General features: G+C 39.3%; 1 protein-coding gene across 1 annotated transcript in view; it reads right to left on the bottom strand.

Annotated features, from left to right (window-relative positions):
• EPB41L5 (erythrocyte membrane protein band 4.1 like 5) overlaps positions 1 to 22496 on the bottom strand; it is a 174884-nt gene that overhangs the window by 16364 nt on the left and 136024 nt on the right. Inside the window, exons 19-21 of the mRNA XM_030916732.1 lie at positions 21929 to 22057; positions 18131 to 18195; positions 2797 to 2890 (exon numbers count right to left, since the gene is read on the bottom strand). Coding sequence (XP_030772592.1) covers positions 2797 to 2890; positions 18131 to 18195; positions 21929 to 22057 — 288 coding nt within the window. The remainder of the gene's footprint in view (positions 1 to 2796; positions 2891 to 18130; positions 18196 to 21928; positions 22058 to 22496) is intronic.

The following is a 22496-nucleotide window of genomic DNA, read 5'->3' as shown; positions in this document are numbered from 1 at the left end:
GTTGCCCAGGCTGATCTTGAACTCCTGGGTTCAAGTGATCCTCCTACCCTGGCCTCTCAAAGTGCTGGGATTACAAGTGTGAGCCACTGTGCCCAGCCTCTTAACTTTTAGACTAGAGGAGAATCGTACTACTCTGTATGGTAATATCACACTTTGAACTCAAAAACAAACAAATAAAAACCAATAACAGGTCAGCACAGGAGACAGTGGATAAAGGAGATGCCTAAATTCCAAATGCTCCTTTATCTAGACTTATGGGTGCTTCTGTTCGTAAAATAATACAATATGAACTCTCTCCCTATAAATGTTAATTAATACTTTTGGTTAACCAGTACTTGAAGTACCTTATAGAGGACACAATTCTCTACTATGAGGGAGGGGGTCTGGGAGAATTTTAAAACAACAAAAGATAAAATGCCAATTTGGCAATAAACAATAGGAACCTAGGGCATAGCACACAAGAAAAAAGGGCCCTTCATTCATACCTTTCTTTTTTTTGGGGGGCGGGGGGGGGGAACATGGTCTTGCTCTGTCACCCACACTGTAGTGTAATGGTACAATCATAGCTCACTGCAGCCTGAATTTCCTGGGCTTACACGATCCTCCCACATCAGCTGCCCAAGAAGACAGGACTACAGGCATGTAAAACTATGCCTGGCTAATTTTTTAAAAAAATTTTGTAGAGATGGGGTCTCCCTATGTTGCCCAGTTTTGTCTCAAACTCTTGGCCTCAAACCATCTTACCACCTTGGCCTAAAGTGCTGGGATTATAGGCATGAGCCATCACACTCAGCCACCCATTTACACATTTCCATTTCTGCCTATATGCCTTCAGGTCTTAGAGAATCTCCTATTCATATTTCAACATGCAACTTAATTTAAACCACAAAAACATGAAAAATTGTTCTCGCATCTTCCCACCCTGCTGCCTGGACTAAGTGCACCATAACAGCTTGTGCAAGTCTCTACCACAATGTATGACAATTCTCTCTCCCACTAGACTATAGGCAGTTAAGCTGAGCCCATGTTTCATTCATTCATTTTTGAATCTTTAATACTTAGTAAGTTGTCTGGTACATATTATGTATGCAATAAATCTTTGAACTAAATGTCCTTCTCTGCTTTAAAAACATCTCAGGTTCTGCTTAATGATTTCCAATGATTAATCAATGTATCTTTTCAGATTTTAATTAGCAGAAAAGAAATGCCTGACTGAAGATATTTTAGGTTGGGTTTTTTCTTTAAGCCTAAAAATCTGAAAGATACTTATATACCTAAATACCAACCATACACTTTCATTGAGTAGTGAGAATACAAGTGATTTTTAATTTTTCCTTTTTGTGAAGTATTTGGCAAATTACAAGAGATGTACATTATACAATAAAAGAGACAAATGGTAAGTGTTCATGCAAGGACAATTTTTAATTTAACTTGCAAATTAAAACATTCATTGGCAATAAACTGGGTTTCTATGATTTCTGAATTGGTAAGGGGTTTAGCAAGTGGATACAGAAAAGGCAGAAGTTGAGATGAGCTGGTTATGTTGCAATGTAATTAGTGATAGGTCTCTGTTATTTCAAAAAGTTTGTTTCAATCAACAAATGTTTATTTAGTGTCTATTATGTGCCAGGTACTATTTGAGACACTTAGGCTACCCCAGCACTTTGGGAGGCCAAGGTAGTAGAACTGCTTCAGGGCAGGAGTTTGAGACCGGCCTGAGGGATACAGCAATGAACAAAACAGGTCAAGTCTCTCACACAGCTTACATTCCCTAGAGCAGCAGTCCCCAACCTTTTTGCCACCAAGGACCAGTTTTGTGGAAGACAGTTTTTCCAAGGACCAGGTTTGGGGGTGGGGTATGGTTTTGGGATGAAACTGTTCCACCTCAAATCATCAGGCATTAGATTCTTACGAGGAGTGAGCAACCTAGATCCCTCGTGTGCACAGTTCACAGTAGGGTTTGCACTCCTATGAGACTCTAACACCACAGCTGATCTGACAGGAAGTAGAACTCACGTGACAATAGTTGCCTGCAGCTCACCTCCTGCTGTGTGGCCCAGTTCCTAACAGGCCATGAACAGTACCAGTCCAAAGCACAGGGATTGGGGACCCCTGCCCTAGAGTAAATGAAACTACTAATTCAACAAGATCCCTTATTTCTTTCATCGAAGAAACACTTAGTCACTATTTGCATGCAACACTCTATCTTAAAAGGAAATATGAGTGAAAGCATAGCCAACATCCAAAACCAGCCCCAAAATATAAACAAAGTACACACAAACTGGAGAAGAATCCCTAAGATCCTCTTGTGAGTGGTGTGGCAACAGGATTCTCCCTAGAGAACTGTGGCTCAATCCTTTTATCACATCTGTTTTTTTTTTTTTTTTTTTTTTTTTTTTTTTTGAGATAGTCTCACTCAGGATGGAGTGCAGTGGCATGATCTCAGTTCACTGCAACCTCTACCTCCCATGCTCAAGTGATCCTTCTGTCTCAGCCTCCTGAGAAGCTGGGACCATAGGCACATGCCACCATGCCCAGCTAATTTTTTCTATTTTTGGTAGAGACAGGTTGTGCCATGTTGCTCAGGCTGGTCTCAAACTCCTGAGCTCAAGGGGTCCGCATGCCTCGGCCTCCCAAAGTGCTGGAATTATAGGTGTGAGCCCCTGTGCTCAGCCGCTCTTCTCACATCTTAAGTCCCAGTGTCCATCAGTAATCACTAGATGCCCTTGGTTATACTGCAAGATTCAATTCAAAATTGTCTTTGGCAAAAATTTTAAGAAGTAAAAGTATTCTTACCTTTAGAACAGAACCACTGTCGGCAGGTGTGATATACATCAGAGTCTCAAGAGACTCTTTGGGGAGGGGCACATTATTCTCATTTAACACAGCACTAGGAAGAAAAAGATAAACTCACATCATATAGGACCTGGGTCCAGGCAGGATTTTCAAAGAAGGGGCTTAGGAAAGAAGTGCAACAAATGCATGTAGGGAAAGGTATATGAAAAAATGCTCAACATCACTAATTATCAGGGAAATGCAAATTCAAACTACGATGAGACATCATCTCACTCCAGTTAAAATGGCTTTATAATTAAAAAGATAGGCAATAACAGATGCTGGTGAGGACCCATAGAAAGGGTAACCCTACGCTGCTGGTGGGAATGTAAATTAGTACAGCAACTTTAAAGAACAGTATGGCGGTTCCTCAGAAACTAAAAAGGGAATGACCATATGGTCCAGCAATTCCACTACTGGGTAAACATCCAAAAGAAAGAAAATCAATATATCAAAAAGACACCTGCACTCCCATTCTTATTGCAGTTCTACTCACTACAGTCAAAATATAGAACTGACCTAAGTGCCCATCAAGTGCTTAATGTATTATCACATGTACCCTGAAACGAAGTACATCTATAGTGCATCAATATTTTAAAAAATGAAACCGTGGACAAAGAAGGAAACCAAGAAAACAATGTGCCAACAAATACAGAATATTAATAAGAAAAATTATAAAAATGAATTAACAACTTTGAAGCTGAAAAGTATAATTGTTTTTTAACTTTAGAGGTACATGTGCAGGTTTGTTATACAGGTAAACTTGTATCATGGGAGTCTGTTGTACAGATTATTCTGTCAGCCAGGTATTAAGCCTAGTACCCATTAGTTATTTTTCGTGATCCTCTCCCTCCTGGTGTGCTCTACCTTCTGACAGGCTCCACTGTCTGTCTTTCTCCTCTATGTGTCCATGTGTTCTCATCATTTAGCTACCACTTTACGCAGTATTTGGTTTTCTGTTCCTGTGTTAGTTTGCTAAGGATAACGGCCTCCAGCTCCACCCATGTTTCTGCAAAGGACACAATTTCATTCTATTTCATTCTTTTTTATGGCTGTATAGTATTTCAAGGTGTATACATACCACATTTTAAAAATCCAGTCTGCCACTGATGGGCATTTAGGTTGATTCCATGTCTTTGCTACTGTGAATAGTACTGGAATGAACATACGTGTGCATGTGTCTTTATGACAGAATGATTTATATTCCTTTGTGTATATACCCAGTAATGGGATTGCTGGGTTGAATAGTATTTGTTTTAGGTCTTTGAGGAATCACCCACTGTTTTTCCACAATGGCTAAACAAATTTACACTCCCACCAACAGTGTATAAGCGTTCCTGTTTCTCTGCAACCTCGCCTGTTATTGTTTGATGTTTTTTAATAATAGCCATTCTGACTGGTTGAGTTGGTGTCTCACTGTGGTTTTGATTTGGATTTCTCTAATGATCAGTGATGTTGAACTGTTTTCTATATGCTTGTTGGCCACATGTAAGTCTTCTTTTGAAAAGTGTCCGTTCAAGTCCTTTGCCCACTTTTTAAGGTTTTTTTTTTCTTGTAAATTTGCTTAAGTTCCTCATAGATGCTGGATATTAGACCTTTGTCAGATGCATAGTTTGCAAAAATGTTCTCCCATTCTGTAGGCTTTCTGCTTACTTGGCTGAGTTTCTTTTGCTATCCAGAAGCTCTTTAATTAGATCTCATTTATCAATTTTTGCTTTTGTTGCAATTGCTTTTAGCATCTTCTTCATGAAATCTTTGCCCGTTCCTATGTCCAGAATGGTATTGCCTAGATTGTCTTCAAGAGTTTTTACAGTTTTGGCTTTTACATTTAAGTCTTTAATCTGCCTTGAGTTGATTTTTGCACATAGTATAAGGAAGTGGTCCAATTTCAATCTTCCGCATATAACTAGCCAGTTATCCCAGCACCATTTATGGAATAGGGAACTGTTTCCCCATTGCTTGTTTCGGTCAGCTTTGTCGAATATCAGATAGTTGTAGGTGTGTGGCACGATTTCTGGGCTCCATTCTGTTCCACTGGTCTATGTGTCAGTTTTTATACCAGTACCATGCTGTTTTGGTTACTGTAGCCCTAGAGTATAGTCTGAAGTCAGGTAGCATAATGCCTCCAGCTATCTCTTTTTGTTTAGGATTGCCTTGGCTATTTGGGCTCTTTTTTGGTTCCATATGAATTTTAAAATAGTTTCTTCAAGTTCTGTGAAGAATGTTATCAGTAGTTTAACAGAAATATCATTGAATCTATAAATTACTTTGGGCAATATGACCATTTTAATGATATTGATTCTTCCTACCCATGGGCATGAAATGTTTTTCCATTAGTCTGTATCATCTCTGACTTCGTTAAGCAGTGCTTTGTAGCTCTCCTTGTAGAGATCCTTCGCCTCCCTGGAAACCAAGAAAATCCTAGGTATTTTATTTTTTTATGACAACTGTGAATAGGACGCATTCCGGATTTGGCTCTCGGCTTGACTACTATTGATGAATAGGAATGCTAGTGATTTTTGAACAGTGATTTTGTATCCTGAGACTTTGATGAACTTGTTTACCAGCTTAAGGAGCTTTCAGGCCAAGACTATGGGGTTTTCTAGATATAGAATCATGTCATCTGCAAACAGGGGTAGTTTGACTTCCTCGCTTCCTATTTGGATTCCCCTTCTTTCTTTCTCTTGCCTGATTGCTCTGGGTAGGCCTTCCAATACTATGTTAACAGGAGTGGTGAGACAGGGTATCTTTTCTTGTGCCAGTTCTCAAGGGGAATGCTTCCAGCTTTTGCCCATCCAGTATGATGTTGGCTGTGGGTTTGTCAGAGATGGCTTTTATTATTTTGAGATATGTTCCTTGAATACTTATTTTATTGAGTTTTTAACCTGAAGCAGTGTTGAGTTTTATCAATACCCTTTTGTGCATCTATTGCGATAATCATGTGGTTTTTGTCTTTAGTTCTGTTTATGTGATGAATCACATTTATTGATTTGCATACGCTGAACCAACCTTGCATCCCAGGGATATAGCCTATTTGACTGTGGTGGATAAGCTTTTTGATGTGCTGCTGGATTCAGTTTGCCAGTATTTTGTTGAGTATTTTTGCATTGATGTTCATCAAGAATACTGGCCTGAAGTTTTCATTTTTTGTCGTGTCATTGCCAGGTGTTCATATCAAGATGATGCTGCCTTCATAGAATGAGTTATGGAGGAGTCTCTCCTCCTCAATTTTTTGAAAGTGTTTCAGCAGTAATGGTACCAGCTCTTCTTTGCATATCTGGTAGAATTCAACTGTGAATCCGTCTAATCCTGGGCTTTTTTTGTTTGGTAGGCTGTTTACTACTGATTCAATTTTGGAGCTCATTATTGGTCTGTTCAGGATTCAATTTCTTCCTGGCTGCCTTGAGAGAGTGTGTGTGTCCAGGAATTTATTAATTTCTTCTAGATTTTCTAGTTTTATGGGCATAGAGGTATTTGCAATCTTCTCTGATAGTTAGGTGTATTTCTGTGGAGTCAGTAGTAATATCTCCTTTGTTGTTTTTGATTGTGTTTATTTAGATCCTCTCTCTTATTAGTCTACCTCATGGTCTGTTTTATTATTTTTTTCCAAAAAAGAAACAACTCCTGTATTCATTGATCTTTTGTGGTTTTTTGGATTTTTTTTTTTGAGACAGAGTCTCACTGTTTCCCAGGCTGGAGTGCGATGGTGCAATCTCGGCTCACTGCAACCTCCACCTCCCAGGTTCAAGTTATTCTTGAACCTCAGCATTCAAAGTAGCTGGGATAACAGGCGTGTGCCACCCCGCCCCGCTAATTTTTGTATTTTTAGTAGAGATGGGCTTTCACCATGTTGGTCAGGCTGGTCTTGAATGCCTGGTCTCAAGTGATCCATCCACCTCCACCTTCCACAGTGCTAGGATTACAGGCATGAGTCACCACACCCAGCCTCATTTATCTTTTCAATGTTTTGTGTGTGTGTGTGTGTGTGTGTGTGTGTGTGTGTGTGTGTGTGTGTGTCTTGATCTCCTTCGGTTCAGGTCTAACTTGGTTTTTTTCTTATCTTCTGTTAGTTTGGTTATCTTCTGTTAGGGGGGTTGGTTTTCTCTTGGTTCTCCAGTTCTTTTAGTTGTGATATTAGGTTACTAAAATTGAGATCTTTCTAACTTTTTGATGTGGGCATTTAGTGCTATAAATTTCCCTCTTTTTTTTTTTTGAGACAGAGTCTTGCCCTGTCGCCCAGGCTGGAGTGCAGTGGCGCGATTTCGGCTCACTGCAAGCTCCGCTTCCCAGGTTCACGCCATTCTCCTGCCTCAGCCTCCCAAGTAGCTGGAACTACAGGTGCCCGCCACCACACCCAGCTAATTTTTTTGTGTGTTTTAGTAGAGACGGGGTTTCACCATGTTAGCCAGGATGGTCTTGATCTCCTGACCTCGTGATCCGCCCGTCTCGGCCTCCCAAAGTGCTGGGATTACAGGCATGAGCCACCGCGCCCAACCTAAATTTCCCTCTTAACACTGCCTTAGCTGTGTCCCAGGGATTCTGGTATGTCATATCTTTGTTCTCACTAGCTACAAATAACTTCTTGACTTCTGCCTTATTTTTATCATATACCCAAAAGTCATTCAGGAGCAGGTTATTTCATTTCCATGTAACTGTATGGTTTTGAGAGAATTTCTTGGTCTTGATTTCCAAATTTGATTGTGCTGTGTTCTGAGAGTGGCTGCTCTGATTTCAGTTCTTCTGCATTTGTTGAGGAATACTGTATGTTCGATTATGTAATCGACTTTAGAGTATGTGCCATGTGGTGATGAGAGGAATGTATATTGTTGTTTTTGGGTGGAGAGTTCTGTAGATGTCTATTAAGAAAAACTTAAATCCAAAAGTTAGTTCACTGAAAGATCAACAACACTGACAAATATTTAGCTGGACTTATGAGGAAGAAAAAAGATTCAACTAATATCAGAAATTAAAAATAGCGGAGCCTCTCAGTAAAAAACAAAAAGGATTTGAAGAAAATACTATGAGCAATTTATTCCAGTAAATTAAATCACCTAGCTGAAATGCAAACATTCCTGAAAACAAATTACCAAAACTGACTCAAGACGAAATGGAAAATCTGAACAGACATAATAAGCAAAGAGATTGAATCAGTAATCAAAAACTTTCCAACAACGAAAAGCCCAAGACCATAGCTTCACTGGTGAACTCTACCAAACATTTAAAGAACTAACAATAGTCTTTCTCAATCTCTTCCAAAACACAGAAGAAGAGGGAACACTTTCTAAATCATTCTATGAGGCCAACATTATTACCCTGTCACCAAAGTCAAATAAAGACAATGTAAGAAAATTACAAACCAGCCAGGCATGCTGGCTCACAGCTATAATCCCCAGCAATTTGGGAGGAGGGCTGAGGTAGGAGGACTGCTTGACACCAGGAGTTGGACAAACCTACAGGCCAATATCCCTTATAAGTACATATGCAAAAGTCCTTTAAAAATGCTATCAAACTGCTTCCAGAAGAATATTAAAAAGCTTATATTAACATGACCGAGTAGGATTTGTTCTAGAAGTGCAAGAGTGGTTCAGTATCAGAAAACCACATCACATTAACAGAATGAAGGAAAAAATCCCACACATAAGTATCTCAATTGATGCAGAAAAAGCTTAAGACAAAAATGCAACACTTTTTCATGATAAAAACAAACAGAACAGAAGGGAATTTCCACAGTATGGTAAAGGGCATATATGAAAAACACACACAAAACACTCAATGGTGAAGGACTGAAAGCTTTCCCTGTATCCCTTTCAGGAATAAAATAAGAATGCCAGTTTTTGTCTCTTCTATTCAACACTGTATTGCAAGTTCTAGCCAAAGCAATCAGGTAAGAAAAAGAAATAAAAACTTCCTAACTGGAAATAAGGAAGTAAAACTATCACTATTCACAGATGCCATAATCATGTATATAGAAAATCTTATAGAATGCAGAAAAAACTGGCTGGGTGTGGTGGCTCACGCTTGTAATCCCAGCACTTTAGGAGGCTGAGGCAGGCAGATCACCTGGGGTCAGGAGTTCGAGACCAGCCTGGCCAACATGGTGAAATCCTGTCTCTACTAAAAATACAAAAATTAGCTGGGCATGCTGGTGGGGGCCTGTAATCATAGCAACTAGGGAGGCTGAGGCAGGAGAATCGCTTGAACCCAGAAAGCAGAGGTTGCAGTGAACTGAAATCGTGCTGAAATTGCACTCCAGCCTGGGCAACAAGAGCAAGACTTCGTCTTTAAAAAAAAAAAGCAGAAAAAAAAAACCTATTAGATCTAATAAACTCAGCAGAGTTGCAGAATACAAGATAAATACACAAAAATTGGTCACATTTCTAAACACTGGCAGTGAACAATTTGAAAACAAAATTAACATTACAACAGCATAAAAGATGTAAATACCTAGGAAACAATTTAACCAAGGAGGCAAAAGACTTGTACACTGAAAACTACAAAACACCACTGAAATTAAAGAACACCTAAATAAATGGAAAGACATCCTACATCATGTATCTGAAGACTTAATACTGTTAAAATTACAGTACTAACCAAAGCAATCTATAGGTTCAATACAATGCCTATTAAAATCCCAGCAGCCTGTTTTGCATAAAGGGAAAAGCTGGTTCTAAAATTTATACAAAATGGCAAGAGATCCTTAATTGTCAAAAGAATCTTGGGGGAAAAAAACAAAGTTGGAAGACTCACACATCCTAATTCAAAACTTACTACAAAGCTACAGTAATCAAAACAGCATGGCACTGGCATAAGGACAGACATATAGATCAATGGAATAGAACTCAGAGTCCAGGACCAGAAGGAAACGACCAATTGATTGATAGGACTGCCAGAATCTAGGATAGAGACACCTGTTTATGCACAACCAAAAGAATGAACTTGGACCCCTACCTCACAGCATATACAATTTTTTTTTTTTTTTTTTTTTTTTTTTTTTTGAGACAGGGTCTTGCTCTGTCACCCAGGCTGGAGTACAGTGGTATGAATGCAACTCACTGCATCCTCAACCTCCTGGCTCAAGCAGTCCTCCCAAGTAGCTAGAACTACAAGTATGCACCACCATGCTTGGCTAGTTGAAAAAAAAAAAATTGTAGAGGCGGGGTCTTGCTATGTTGCCCAGGCTGGTCTCGAACTCCTGGGCTCAAACAATACTCCCACCTCAGCCTGGATTATAGGCATGAGCCACCATGTCCAGCTGAAAAAATTAACTGAAAATAGATGGAAGATCTAAATATAAGTTTCCTAATACTGGAAGTTCTAGCCAAAGCTATGCAACTGTTAAAAAATTATATATATATAGGAGTACATCATTATGATCTTGAATTTGGCAATGGTTGCTTATATAAAACACCAAAAGCACAAGCAACCTAAGAAAAGTAGATACATTCGACTTCATCAAAAAAAAGAATTTTTATCCATCAAAAAGCATCACTAAGAAAGTGAAAAGACAATCCACAGAATGGGAGAAAATATTTCAAAATCATATATCTGGTAAGAGTCTAGTATCAGGAATTGATATTCAATCAAGGACTCCTACAACTCAACAATAAAATAAACCCAATTTAAAAATGGGTAATCTATCATGGGATTCGAAAAAAAAAAAAAAGAAAAGAAAAAGAAATGGGGTGGGCAGGCACAATAGGTCAAACCTATAATCCCAGCACCTTGCAGGGCCAAGGTAAGAGGATTGCCTGAGGCTAGGAGCTTGAGATGAGTCTAGATAACTTAGTGAGACCCTATCTCTAAAAAGTATGTGTTTTTTAAAATTAGCTGGGCATGGTGGTGTGTGCCTGTAATCCTAGCTACTCAGAGGGCTGAGGCAGGAGGATCGCTTAAGCCCAGGAGTTCAAGGTTACAGTGACCTATGATTGTGCCACTGCATTCCAGCCTGGGTGATTAAGCAATAATGTCTCTAAAAAATAAGAAAATAAAGATAAAATTAAAAAATGGGCAAAGGACTTGAATAGACATTTCTCCAAAGAAGCTATACGAACGGCCAACAAACACATGAAAGACCCCCACAGTTTTCAGTCAGGCAGCGCGACGCCTCCGGCTTTGTCCTTATGACTTAGGATTGTCTTGGCAATGCGGGCTCTTTTTTGGTTCCATATGAACTTTAAAGCAGTTTTTTTCCAATTCTGTGAAGAAACTCATTGGTAGCTTGATGGGGATGGCATTGAATCTATAAATTACCTTGGGCAGTATGGCCATTTTCACGATATTGATTCTTCCTATCCATGAGCATGGTATGTTCTTCCATTTGTTTGTGTCCTCTTTGATTTCACTGAGCAGTGGTTTGTAGTTCTCCTTGAAGAGGTCCTTTACATCCCTTGTAAGTTGGATTCCTAGGTATTTTATTCTCTTTGAAGCAATTGTGAATGGAAGTTCATTCCTGAATTGGCTCTCTGCTTGTCTGTTACTGGTGTATAGAAATGCTTGTGATTTTTGCACATTAATTTTGTATCCTGAGACTTTGCTGAAGTTGCTTATCAGCTTAAGGAGATTTTGGGCTGAGATGATGGGGTTTTCTAAATATACAATCATGTCATCTCCAAACAGGGACAATTTGACTTCTTCTTTTCCTAACTGGATACCCTTGATTTCTTTCTCTTGCCTGATTGCCCTAGCCAGAACTTCCAACACTATGTTGAATAGGAGTGGTGAGAGAGGGCATCCTTGTGCCAGTTTTTAAGGGGAATGCTTCCAGTTTTTGCCCATTCAGTATGATATTGACTGTGGGTTTGTCATAAATAGCTCTTACTATTTTGAGATATGTTCCATCAATACCAAATTTATTAAGAGTTTTTGCATGAAGGGCTGTTGAATTTTGTCAAAGGCCTTTTCTGCATCTATTGAGATAATCATGTGGTTTTTGTCTTTGGTTCTGTTTATATGCTGGATTACATTTATTGATTTGTGAATGTTGAACCAGCCTTGCATCCCAGGGATGAAGCCCACTTGATCGTGGTGGATAAGCTTTTTGATGTGCTGCTGGATTCGGTTTGCCAGTATTTTATTGAGGATTTTTGCATCGATGTTCATCAGGGATATTGGTCTAAAATTTTCTTTTTTTTTGTGGTGTCTCTGCCAGGCTTTGATATCAGGATGATGTTGGCCTCATAAAATGAGTTAGGAAGGATTCCCTCTTTTTCTGTTGATTGGAATCGTTTCAGAAGGAATGGTACCCAGCTCCTCCTTATACCTCTGATAGAATTCGGCTGTGAATCCGTCTGGTCCTGGACTTTTTTTGGTGGGTAGGCTATTAATTATTGCCTCAATTTCAGAGCCTGCTATTGGTCTATTCAGGGATTCAGCTTCTTCCTGGTTTAGTCTTGGGGGAGTGTATGTGTCCAGGAATTTATCCATTTCCTCTAGGTTTTCTAGTTTATTTGCGGAGAGGTATTTATAGTATTCTCTGACGGTAGTCTGTATTTCTTTGGAGTCAGCGGTGATATCCCCTTTATCATTTTTTATTGCGTCTATTTGATTCTTCTCTCTTCTTTATAGTCTTGCTAGTGGTCAATTTTGTTGATCTTTTCAAAAAACCAGCTTCTGGATTCATTGATTTTTTTGAAGGGTTTTTTTGTGTCTCTATCTCCTTCAGTTCTGCTCTGATCTTAGTTATTTCTTGCCTTCTGCTAGCTTTTGAATGTGTTTGCTCTTGCTTCTCTAGTTCTTTCAATTGTGATGTTAGGGTGTCAATTTTTTCTATACTACAAGGCTACAGTAACCAAAACAGCATGGTACTGGTACCAAAACAGAGATACAGACCAATGGAACAGAACAGAGCCTTCAGAAATAATACCACACATCTACAGCCATCTGATCTTTGATAACCCTAACAAAAACAAGAAATGAGGAAAGGATTCCCAATTAACAAATGGTGCTGGGAAAACTGGCTAGCCGTAAGTAGAAAGCTGAAACTGGATCCCTTCCTTACACCTTATACAAAAATTCATTCAAGATGGATTAGAGACTTAAATGTTAGATCTAAAACCATAAAAACCCTTGAAGAAAACCTAGGCAACTTCATGCCTAAAACACCAAAAGCAACGGCAACAAATGCCAAAATTGACAAATGGGATCTAATTAAACTAAAGAGCTTCTGCACAGCAAAAGAAACTACCATCAGAGTGAACAGGCAACCTACAGAATGGGAGAAAACTTTTGCAATCTACTCATCTGACAAAGGTCTAATATCCAGAACCTACAAAGAACTCAAATTTGCAAGAAAAAAACAACTCCATCAAAAAGTGGGCAAAGGAAATGAGCAGACACTTCTCAAAAGAAGACATTCATACAGCCAACAGACACATGACAAAATGCTCATCATCACTCGCCATCAGAGAAATGCAAATCAAAACCACAATGAGATACCATCTCACACTAGTTAGAATGGTGATCATTAAAAAATCAGGAAACAACACATGCTGGAGAGGATGTGGAGAAATTGGAACACTTTTACACTGTTGGTGGGAGTGTAAACTAGTTCAACCATTGTGGAAGACAGTGTGGCAATTCCTCAAGGATCTAGAAGTACCATTTGACCCAGCCATCCATTACTGGCTATATACCCAAAGGATTGTAAATCATGCTGCTATAAAGACACATGCACACGTACGTTTATTGCAGCACTACTCACAATAGCAAAGACTTGGAACCAACCCAAATGTCCATCAATGACAGACTGGATTAAGAAAATGTGGCACATATACACCAGAGAATACTACGCAGCCATAAAAGTGGATGAGTTCATGTCCTTTGTAGGGACATGGATGCAGCTGGAAACCATCATTCTCAGCAAACTATCACAAGAACAGAAAACCAAATACTGCATGTTCTCACTCATAGGTGGGAATTGAACAATGAGATCACTTGGACACAGGAAGGGGAACATCACACACCAGGGCCTGTTGTGGGGTGGAGGGAGGGGGGAGGGATAGCATTAGGAGATATACCTAATATAAATGATGAGTTAATGGGTGCAGCACACCAACATGGCACATGTATACATATGTAACAAACCTGCACTTTGTGCACATATACCCTAGAACATAAAGTATAAAAAAGATCCCCAACATTCTTAATCATTAGAGAAATGCAAATCAAAAGTACACTAAGCCTGGGTGTGGTGGCTACCACCTGTAATTCCAGCATTTTGGAAGGCTGGGATGGGAGGATCGCTTGAGCTCAGGAGTTCAAAGACCAGCCTGGGCAACACAGTGACACCTTGTCTCTCCTAAAAATAAAAAAAAACTTAGCCGAGCATGGTGGCGTGTGCCTGTAGCCCCTGCTACTAAAAAAGATGAAGTGGGAGGATCATTTGAGCCTAAGTTTGAGGCTGCAGTGAGTTGTGCTCATGCCACTGCACTCCAACCTGGGTGACACAGCAAGACCCTGTCTCAAAAAAAAAAAAAAAAAAAAGTACAGTGAAATACCATGAGAGTGTAAAGAAATAAAAACCTTCACTCATTACTGGGAGAAATAGAAAATGGTGCAGTGGTTGTAGAAAACAGTTTGGCAGTTCCTTAAAGGTTAAAAATAGAATTACCACGACTCAGGAATTCTACTCTAAATGTGTAACTGAAAAACTATTCAAACAAAAAATTGTACATGACTATTCATAGCTGCAATATTCATAACAGTCAAAAGGTGGAAACAATCTAAATGTCTATCAACAGATGAATAAATAAACAAAATGTGGTATATCCATACGATGAAATATTATACAGCCATAAAAGGAAATAAAGTCCTGATATATAATAGTACAGTATGGATGACCCTGGAAACATTATGCTAAGTGAAAGCCAGACACAAAAGACCTCATATTACAGAATATCATTTATATGAAATGTCCATATAGGTAAATCTATAGAGACAAAGTAGAAGAGTGCTTCCTCAGGATTAGGGTAAAGGCAGTGCAGGATAGATGGAGTTACAATTAAAGAGTAGGGGATTTCTTTTTGAGGTGGTGAAAATATTCTGAAATGTTACTGGTGGCGGTTCATGTATCTGTACTAAATACAGAATGTACTAAATGTACTAAAAACTACTGAATTGCACACTGTAAATGGATAAATCGTGTTATTTGAATCAAATTTATCAATGAAGTTGTTACTACAAAAATAAATGATCTTAATAGACATTTCTCCAAAGAAGACATATACACGAAAGGATGTTCAACATCATTAGTCCTGAGGCATTTGCAAATCAAACCACAATGAGACGCACTTCATACTCACTAGGATGAGTATAACAAACAAGGAGAATAATAAGCATCGTCAATGACATGGAGAAGTTGGAATCCTCATACATTGCTGGTAAGAATGAAAAATGTTACAGCCATTTTGGAAGACATTTGGCAGTTCTTAAGAAAGTTAAATATAGAGTTACCATATGACTGAGGAGAAATGGTGTTACTCCTAGGTACATACTAAGGAGAACTGAAAGTGTATCTACAAAAAATATTTGTATGCAAATATTCATTTCTAGCTTTATTCATAATAGCCAAAGAGTGGAAACAACTCAAATGTCCAACTGATATATGGATAAGTAAATGTGGTATATCTATACAATGGAATATTATTTAGCCATACGGAGGGATAAAGTACCAATATATGCTACAATATGGACAAACCTGGAAAATACTACATTGGATGTAAGAAGCCAGGGACAAAAGGACACGTATTGTATAATTCCCTTGACATAAACTGTCCAGAGTAGGTAAATCCACAGAGACAGAAAGTAGATTAGTGGTTGCCAGGTGCTGGGGAAGAAGCAGAATGTGGGGTGACTGCTAATGGTGTTTCTAGACCTTAGGTAAGGTAGAAACCTTCATACTCACTATAATACTCATCCGAGTGAGTATGCAGGTTTCTACCTTACCTAAGGTCTGGAAAGGGTAAGGAGTTTCTAGACCTATGGTGTTTCTAGAACATTCTCAATGATCTAGAATTTATTATAGTGGTAATAATTGCACAATTTTGTAAAATTACTGAGTTGTGTATTTTTAAAGAATGAATTTTGTGGTATGTGAATTATGTCAGTACAAAATGAAAAATGATCTAAATCTACTATGGTAAAATGTTAAGATGTGACATAGCTTGATATTTGGTATACAGGTATGAATTATATACTTCTCCATAGTGTCTGTATGCCTGAAATACTGCATTTTTAAAAAGGAGGTACAGTAAAACAAAACAGTGTGGTATGGCATGGGGAAAAATAGATTAACAGAGAAGGAAAACATCCTGAAATAGACCCATGTTTATATAAGAACCTAGCATATTTCAAAGGATGCATTTGAAATCCTAGGGGAAAAATAGATTATTCAAAATATGAACAGCCATTAGAAATATAAATCTGGGCCGGGCGCGGAGGCTCAAGCCTGTAATCCCAGCACTTTGGGAGGCCGAGGCGGGCGGATCACGAGGTCAGGAGATCGAGATCATCCTGGCTAACACGGTGAAACCCCGTCTCTACTAAAAAATACAAAAAAAACTAGCCGGGTGAGGTGGCAGGCGCCTGTAGTCCCAGCTACTCGGGAGGCTGAGGCAGGAGAATGGCGTAAACGCGGGAGGCGGAGCTTGCAGTGAGCTGAGGTCCGGCCACTGCACTCCAGCCTGGGCGACAGAGTGAGACACCATCTCAAAAAAAAAAAAAAAAAAATATATAAATCTGGAAGAAAGTTGGGGTATGTTTTAGGCTCTTTCCAGCTTCAAGAGTTCAATGAAACTTCTGATGAATACGGGGCAGTCCTGTCCCCATTACCCTTCTCCTGGCAAACAAAAAATTTTGACAAGGTTATTCTGAAAAACTTCAATAATAACAATAGTACTAGAAATGTTAGTATGAACAGTTGTTATTAGAATTTTCTTTACTTTTTTTTTTTTTTCTGAGACAGAGTCTCGCTCTGTTGCCCAGGCTGGAGTGCAGTGGCACGATCTCGGCTCACTGCAACCTCCACCTCCTGGGTTCAAGGGATTCTCCTATCTTGGCCTCCCCAGTAGCTGGGATTATACCATGCCCAGCTAATTTCTGTATTTTTTAGTAGAGACAGGGTTTCACCATATTGGTCAGGCTGGTCTCGAACTCCTGACCTCAGGTGGACCAGCCGCCTCAGCCTCCCAAAGTGTTGGGATTACAGGCGTGAGCCACTGTGCCTGGCCTTTTTTTTTTTTTTTTTTTTTTTTTTTTAAAAAAGGTCTCACTCTTGTCACTCAGAATGAAGCGCAGTGGTGCGATCATAGCTCACTGCAGCCTCAAACTCCCGGGCTCATGAAATTGTCCCTCTTAGGTCTCCTGAGTCACTAGGACTACAGCAGGGATTACCATGCTCAGCTAATTTTTTATTTTTAATTGTAGAGACAGGGTCTCACTATGTTGCCCAGGCCAATCTCAAACTGCTGGCCTCAAGTGATCCTCCAGCCTTGACATCTGAAAGTGCTGGGATTACAGGTCTGAGACACTGTGCCTGGTACTTAGAATTAGTTACAAGGTCAAGTTTTAATTCTAACTTTACCCTGATGACCAATTAGTACTTTTGTTGAGTACTAACTATTATATAAAGTGCTATATACTATGCATGCTATGTGCAGTGCTATGTTGATTACGGTATCTGGAACTGAGTATGATTGATCATAAAACCCTTGACTGACTACGTTTTGAATAATAAGAAACAGCATTTATTTGATCAATATTTTTTAGCATCAAGCACAGAACATTAGATTCACAGTGGTGAAGAAAATCAATTGCCATAAAACATGGAATAAAAGCCTAACAAGACAAATAAATGGCAAAATACTAATTAAAGAGAAGAAGGGCAGAAGAGACTTGGAGGGAGTAGCAAAGAAAGTTACTCAGCTACTGTGAGAACCCATGGCAAGTAAGCTGATAAAAACAAGGCCATTGTGATAACAGGATGACACCAAAGTTTACTGTAAGAGAATAACAGACACTCCTTACCAGGTAACTGAAAAGATTATACATATCTTTAAGATGGTCTCTGCTCTGTTGGTTTGAATCAGTTGAACATAAATGGGAATGTTGGGAGACTAATCAGGAACATCTTCAAATATAAAACTAGGTACTAAGTGGTCTGTAACGGATACAATAGAGTGAATTCAAGCTATCTTTCAGACAGACATCCTGAAACCATGTGATGATAGACTGAGAAGAAAAAAAAGACAAAAAAGGTAGATAAGAACATCAATTTAATTCAGTCTATCCAGAACTGTACCTGTTTGTGGCAGCATCCTGAACATTGGCATTTTTATGACTTAATAAGCTATCTTCTTTTGTAACCTAAGAAAATGAAATATTAAAGAAAAGTAAATCTTTGTTGAGGATACTACAGTAACAAATTTACATTTCTTTCTGGTAAAAATAGAAACTTCAGTTTGCTGCAATTAAAATTAGAGGTAATCATACCTTATCTATGGAAATATCAGCAGTGCACCTAGTACAAGCCTACCCCATACCTAAATTAATAATCAAAGATTCATTTTTTATTTTATATACAAATTCATATGATCTTACTAGATGGTTCTCAATAATGCACCCACGTTTTATTTTTTTAGAGATAGAGTCTCACTCTGTCCCCCAGGCTAGAGTGCAGTGGTGCAATCTCAGCTCACTGCAACCTCTGCCTCCCAGGTTCAAGCGATTCTCCTGCCTCAGCCTCCCGAGTAGCTGGGATTACACGTGTGCACCACCACACCTGGCTAATTTTTGTATTTTTAGTAGAGATAGGGTTTCACCATGTTGGTCAGGCTGGTCTCGAACTCCTGATGTCAAGTGATCCACCTGCGCGGCCTCCCAAAGTGGTGGGGTTAGAGGCATGAGCCACCACAGGTGGCATCAATAATGCACCCATTTTTTTTTTTTTAAAGTACAGTTCAATAATTTTTTTTTTAATGGTATACAAGGGTTTAACCAACATAACATTTCCACTATCTCCCCTACTCCCCACCTCAATATTCCCTTGAGGTTTCCCACATAATCCCATGAAAAAAACCCTTATTCGAGGTAAATGATGATCTATACTTTATATAGTTTCATACAATTGGAATCACAGTACCTATCCTTTGCGTCTGCTTCTTTAGAGCAGCATGAAGATGTCTTTGAGATTCACTCATGTTGTTGTATACAACAACACTAATTCATTCCTTTTTATTCAGAGAGACATTTCATTGTATAGATACATCACAATTATCTGTTTTCGATGAACATTTGGATTTTTTTCCAGTTTTTAAGTATTTCGTATAAAGCTGCTAGGAACATTCATGTACTAACATCTGTGTTAACCTGAGTTTTGATTTCTCTTGGACAAATATCTAAGAATGTAATTGCTGGGTTAGATGACATGTGTATGTTTAATGCATTGCCAAACTCTTTTAAAGTGTTTATACCATTTTATGTTCTTACCAGCAACATATGTGCACCACAGGAGCTCCCTCATCACCAACACAGGGATGGTCAGTGTTTAATTTTAGCTATTTCAGTGGACATGCCTTTCATCATTAATTATGATGTTGTAGATTTTTTTTTTTTTTTTTTGAGAAGGAGTCTCGCTCTGTCACCCAGGCTGGAGTGCAGTGGCCAGATCTCAGCTCACTGCAAACTCCGCCTCCCGGGTTTACGCCATTCTCCTGCCTCAGCCTCCCGAGTAGCTGGGACTACAGGCGCCCGCCACCTCGCCCGGCTAGTTTTTTGTATTTTTTTAGTAGAGACGGGGTTTCACCGTGTTAGCCAGGATGGTCTCGATCTCCTGACCTCATGATCCGCCCGCCTCGGCCTCCCAAAGTGCTGGGATTACAGGCTTGAGCCACCGCGCCCGGCCTAGATTTTGTTCTTAAATGCTCTTTATCAAGCTGTAGGAGTTCCATTCTCTTGCCAGTTTGCTGAGAGTTTTTATCATGAACAGTTGTTGAATTTTGTGAAATGCCTTTTCTATGTAAATTGAGACAATTTTATGTATTTTTTAATATGGTGAACTATCTTGGGTTTTGAATGACAAACCAACATTTTCCCTAAGATAAACCATACTTGGTCATGATGTATGATCCTACTTATAAACTGTTGAGTATATTTTGTTAAGAACTTTTAAGTTAATGTTCATGAGGAGTACTGGTCTGTGGTTTCTTGTCATTTTTTGCTATTGGGGTGACACTAGTCTCATAAAATGAACTGGGAAGTGTTCCTTCCTCTTTTTGGAGAACTTTGTGTAGAACTGCTAATATTTCTTCTATAAATGTTTAGTAGATTTCACAGTGAAGGTATTTGGTCCTGGATTTCTCTTCATGAGAAGGTCTTTTCACTGTAAAATCAAATCCCTTTACTTTAGGCAACTCATGTTATTTCTCTCTTCTTCAAGTCAAGAAAGATCCAAAATGATAACTGAAATATAAGGTAATGATTTCTTAGTCCATTCAAGCTGCTCTAACAAAACAACATAACCTGGGTGGCCTATAAATAACAAATATTTATTCCTTGCAGTTTAGGGGGCTGAGAAACCAAAGATTATGGCACTGGCAGATTTAGTGTCTGGTGAGGGTCCATTCCTCACAGACGGCGCCTTCTCACTGCATCCTCACATGACTGAAGGGTTAAACAAGTTCCCTCCAGCCTCTTTTATAAGAGCACTAAGCCCACTCTTGGGGGCTCTGCCAAAGGCCCCATGTGTTAATACCATGGCTTTGGGGATTAGGTTTCAACATACAAAATTTTGAGGGGTGATGCAACCATTCAGACCATAGCAAATGATAACTATTACTACTACCGCTACTATAACTATCGAGGGTCAACACTTTCTAAATGCTCATTATGTGCCAGGCACTATTCCATGGCCTTTAATTATCTTATTTCACCTTTACAACCCACCTTAAGGTAGGTACTACCATTATCCTATTTTATACAAAATTAAACTGAGGTTCACAGAAATTAACTAACTTGCTCAAGTCACAAAGCTAGTAAGTGGTAGAATAGAAATAAGATTCTAGAGTCAATACTGTTATATTTTATATTTATTTTATATGTAAATGTTTTATATTTATATTCTGGGGAGAAAATGGATAAAGAACATGAACAGTATTCCTAAAGTCCACTCAGGTCTCTTCAAGGCTTGTACCTGAGGACAGGATGGGTAAAGTGCATCTTCTCAATAACAGGTGAATTTGAAATCCTAGTTGACAACTGAGTTAGTGAGGCAGGCTTCTGTCCTGGTTTTAGGACAGAATGTAAGTTTGAAAGTCACGGAGAGCCAAGGAAAAGCTGATTTTGAGAGCAAGGCTGCCGCATCCCTCACGGGAGTTGGTCCCTACTCACTCCATCCTTCACCATGTCACAGCCAACTCTTCAGCTTGTACCTCACTCTTTTTGCTAATTACATAAACATATTGCCAAATTGAGGGCAGATGGGTTGTGGGGAATAGTGAACGGATAAAGACAGACCTAGAATCATAGATTTAATACTGAAATAAGCCTTTAAAAATCACAAGGCTTTCTGGCTATCCAAGTGGCAAAAATTGAAGGCTCACTTCTATACAAATTTGGCTTTTTTAGCCTTCATATCCCCCTGAGCATCTTTACTCTTATTTTTTAACCCCCTGACTGCGCCCTTAAACTAGTTTGATTAGAATTTAGAGTTGGGGGCCGGGCGCGGTGGCTCAAGCCTGTAATCCCAGCACTTTGGGAGGCCGAGACGGGCGGATCACGAGGTCAGGAGACTGAGACCATCCTGGCTAACACAGTGAAACTCCGTCTCCACTAAAAAATACAAAAAACTAGTTGGGCGAGGTGGCGGGCACCTGTAGTCCCAGCTACATGGGAGGCTGAGGCAGGAGAATGGTGTAAACCTGGGAGGCGGGGCTTGCAGTGAGCTAAGATCCGGCCACTGCACTCCAGCCTGGGCAACAGAGCGAGACTCCGTCTCAAAAAAAAAAAAAAAAAAAAAAAAGAATTTAGAGTTGGGGAAGGCGACTCTCTACATCCCACACTCTTTTCACTTCACCAGGGCTGTCTATCAAAGGCAGCTTACCTTATGCACTGCTTCTACTTGAGCCTTCAAAATGTTACTCTTGAAGTCAGGAGGAACTCTCATGGCATTCAATCCTGGGCTCTCAATGACATTATTAAGGCATTTCTCAGTCAACTTCACCACTTCTTCCTAGATATGTTAAAAATATACTGTAATCAACTGTGATGCATTATAGTTATATGGAAATAGGAAACAGACTGATGAAAGCTCATCTTCAATCAGGAAATCGTGTGTCTTAAGCAGCCATATCTTATTTCAGGCATAAGCAACTCTTAACAATCATCTATCTGTGAAGAACTCCAGATTTAAAGGGAACAGCCTCTGTAGGGCCTAACCTAAAATTGTAGCAAACTATAACCCAAAGGGCAAATCTGGTCAACCACCTGTTTTTGTATAAACACAGTTTACTGGAGTTCAGCCATATGCATTCCTCTGTGCTGCTTTCATGCTACAATTGGCAGAGCTAAGTAGCTGTGAAAGAGACTACGAGGTTCTCAAAGACTAAAATATTTACTATCTGGTTCTTTACTGAAATAATCTGCCAACCTCTGGTCAAGAGAATAGTCTT

This window comes from Rhinopithecus roxellana, chromosome 14, assembly GCF_007565055.1.
Source record: "Rhinopithecus roxellana isolate Shanxi Qingling chromosome 14, ASM756505v1, whole genome shotgun sequence".
Lineage (NCBI taxonomy): Eukaryota > Metazoa > Chordata > Mammalia > Primates > Cercopithecidae > Rhinopithecus > Rhinopithecus roxellana.
The sequence above is the reverse complement of the archived record's forward strand: the minus strand, read 5'-3'. Positions and strand labels throughout refer to the sequence as shown.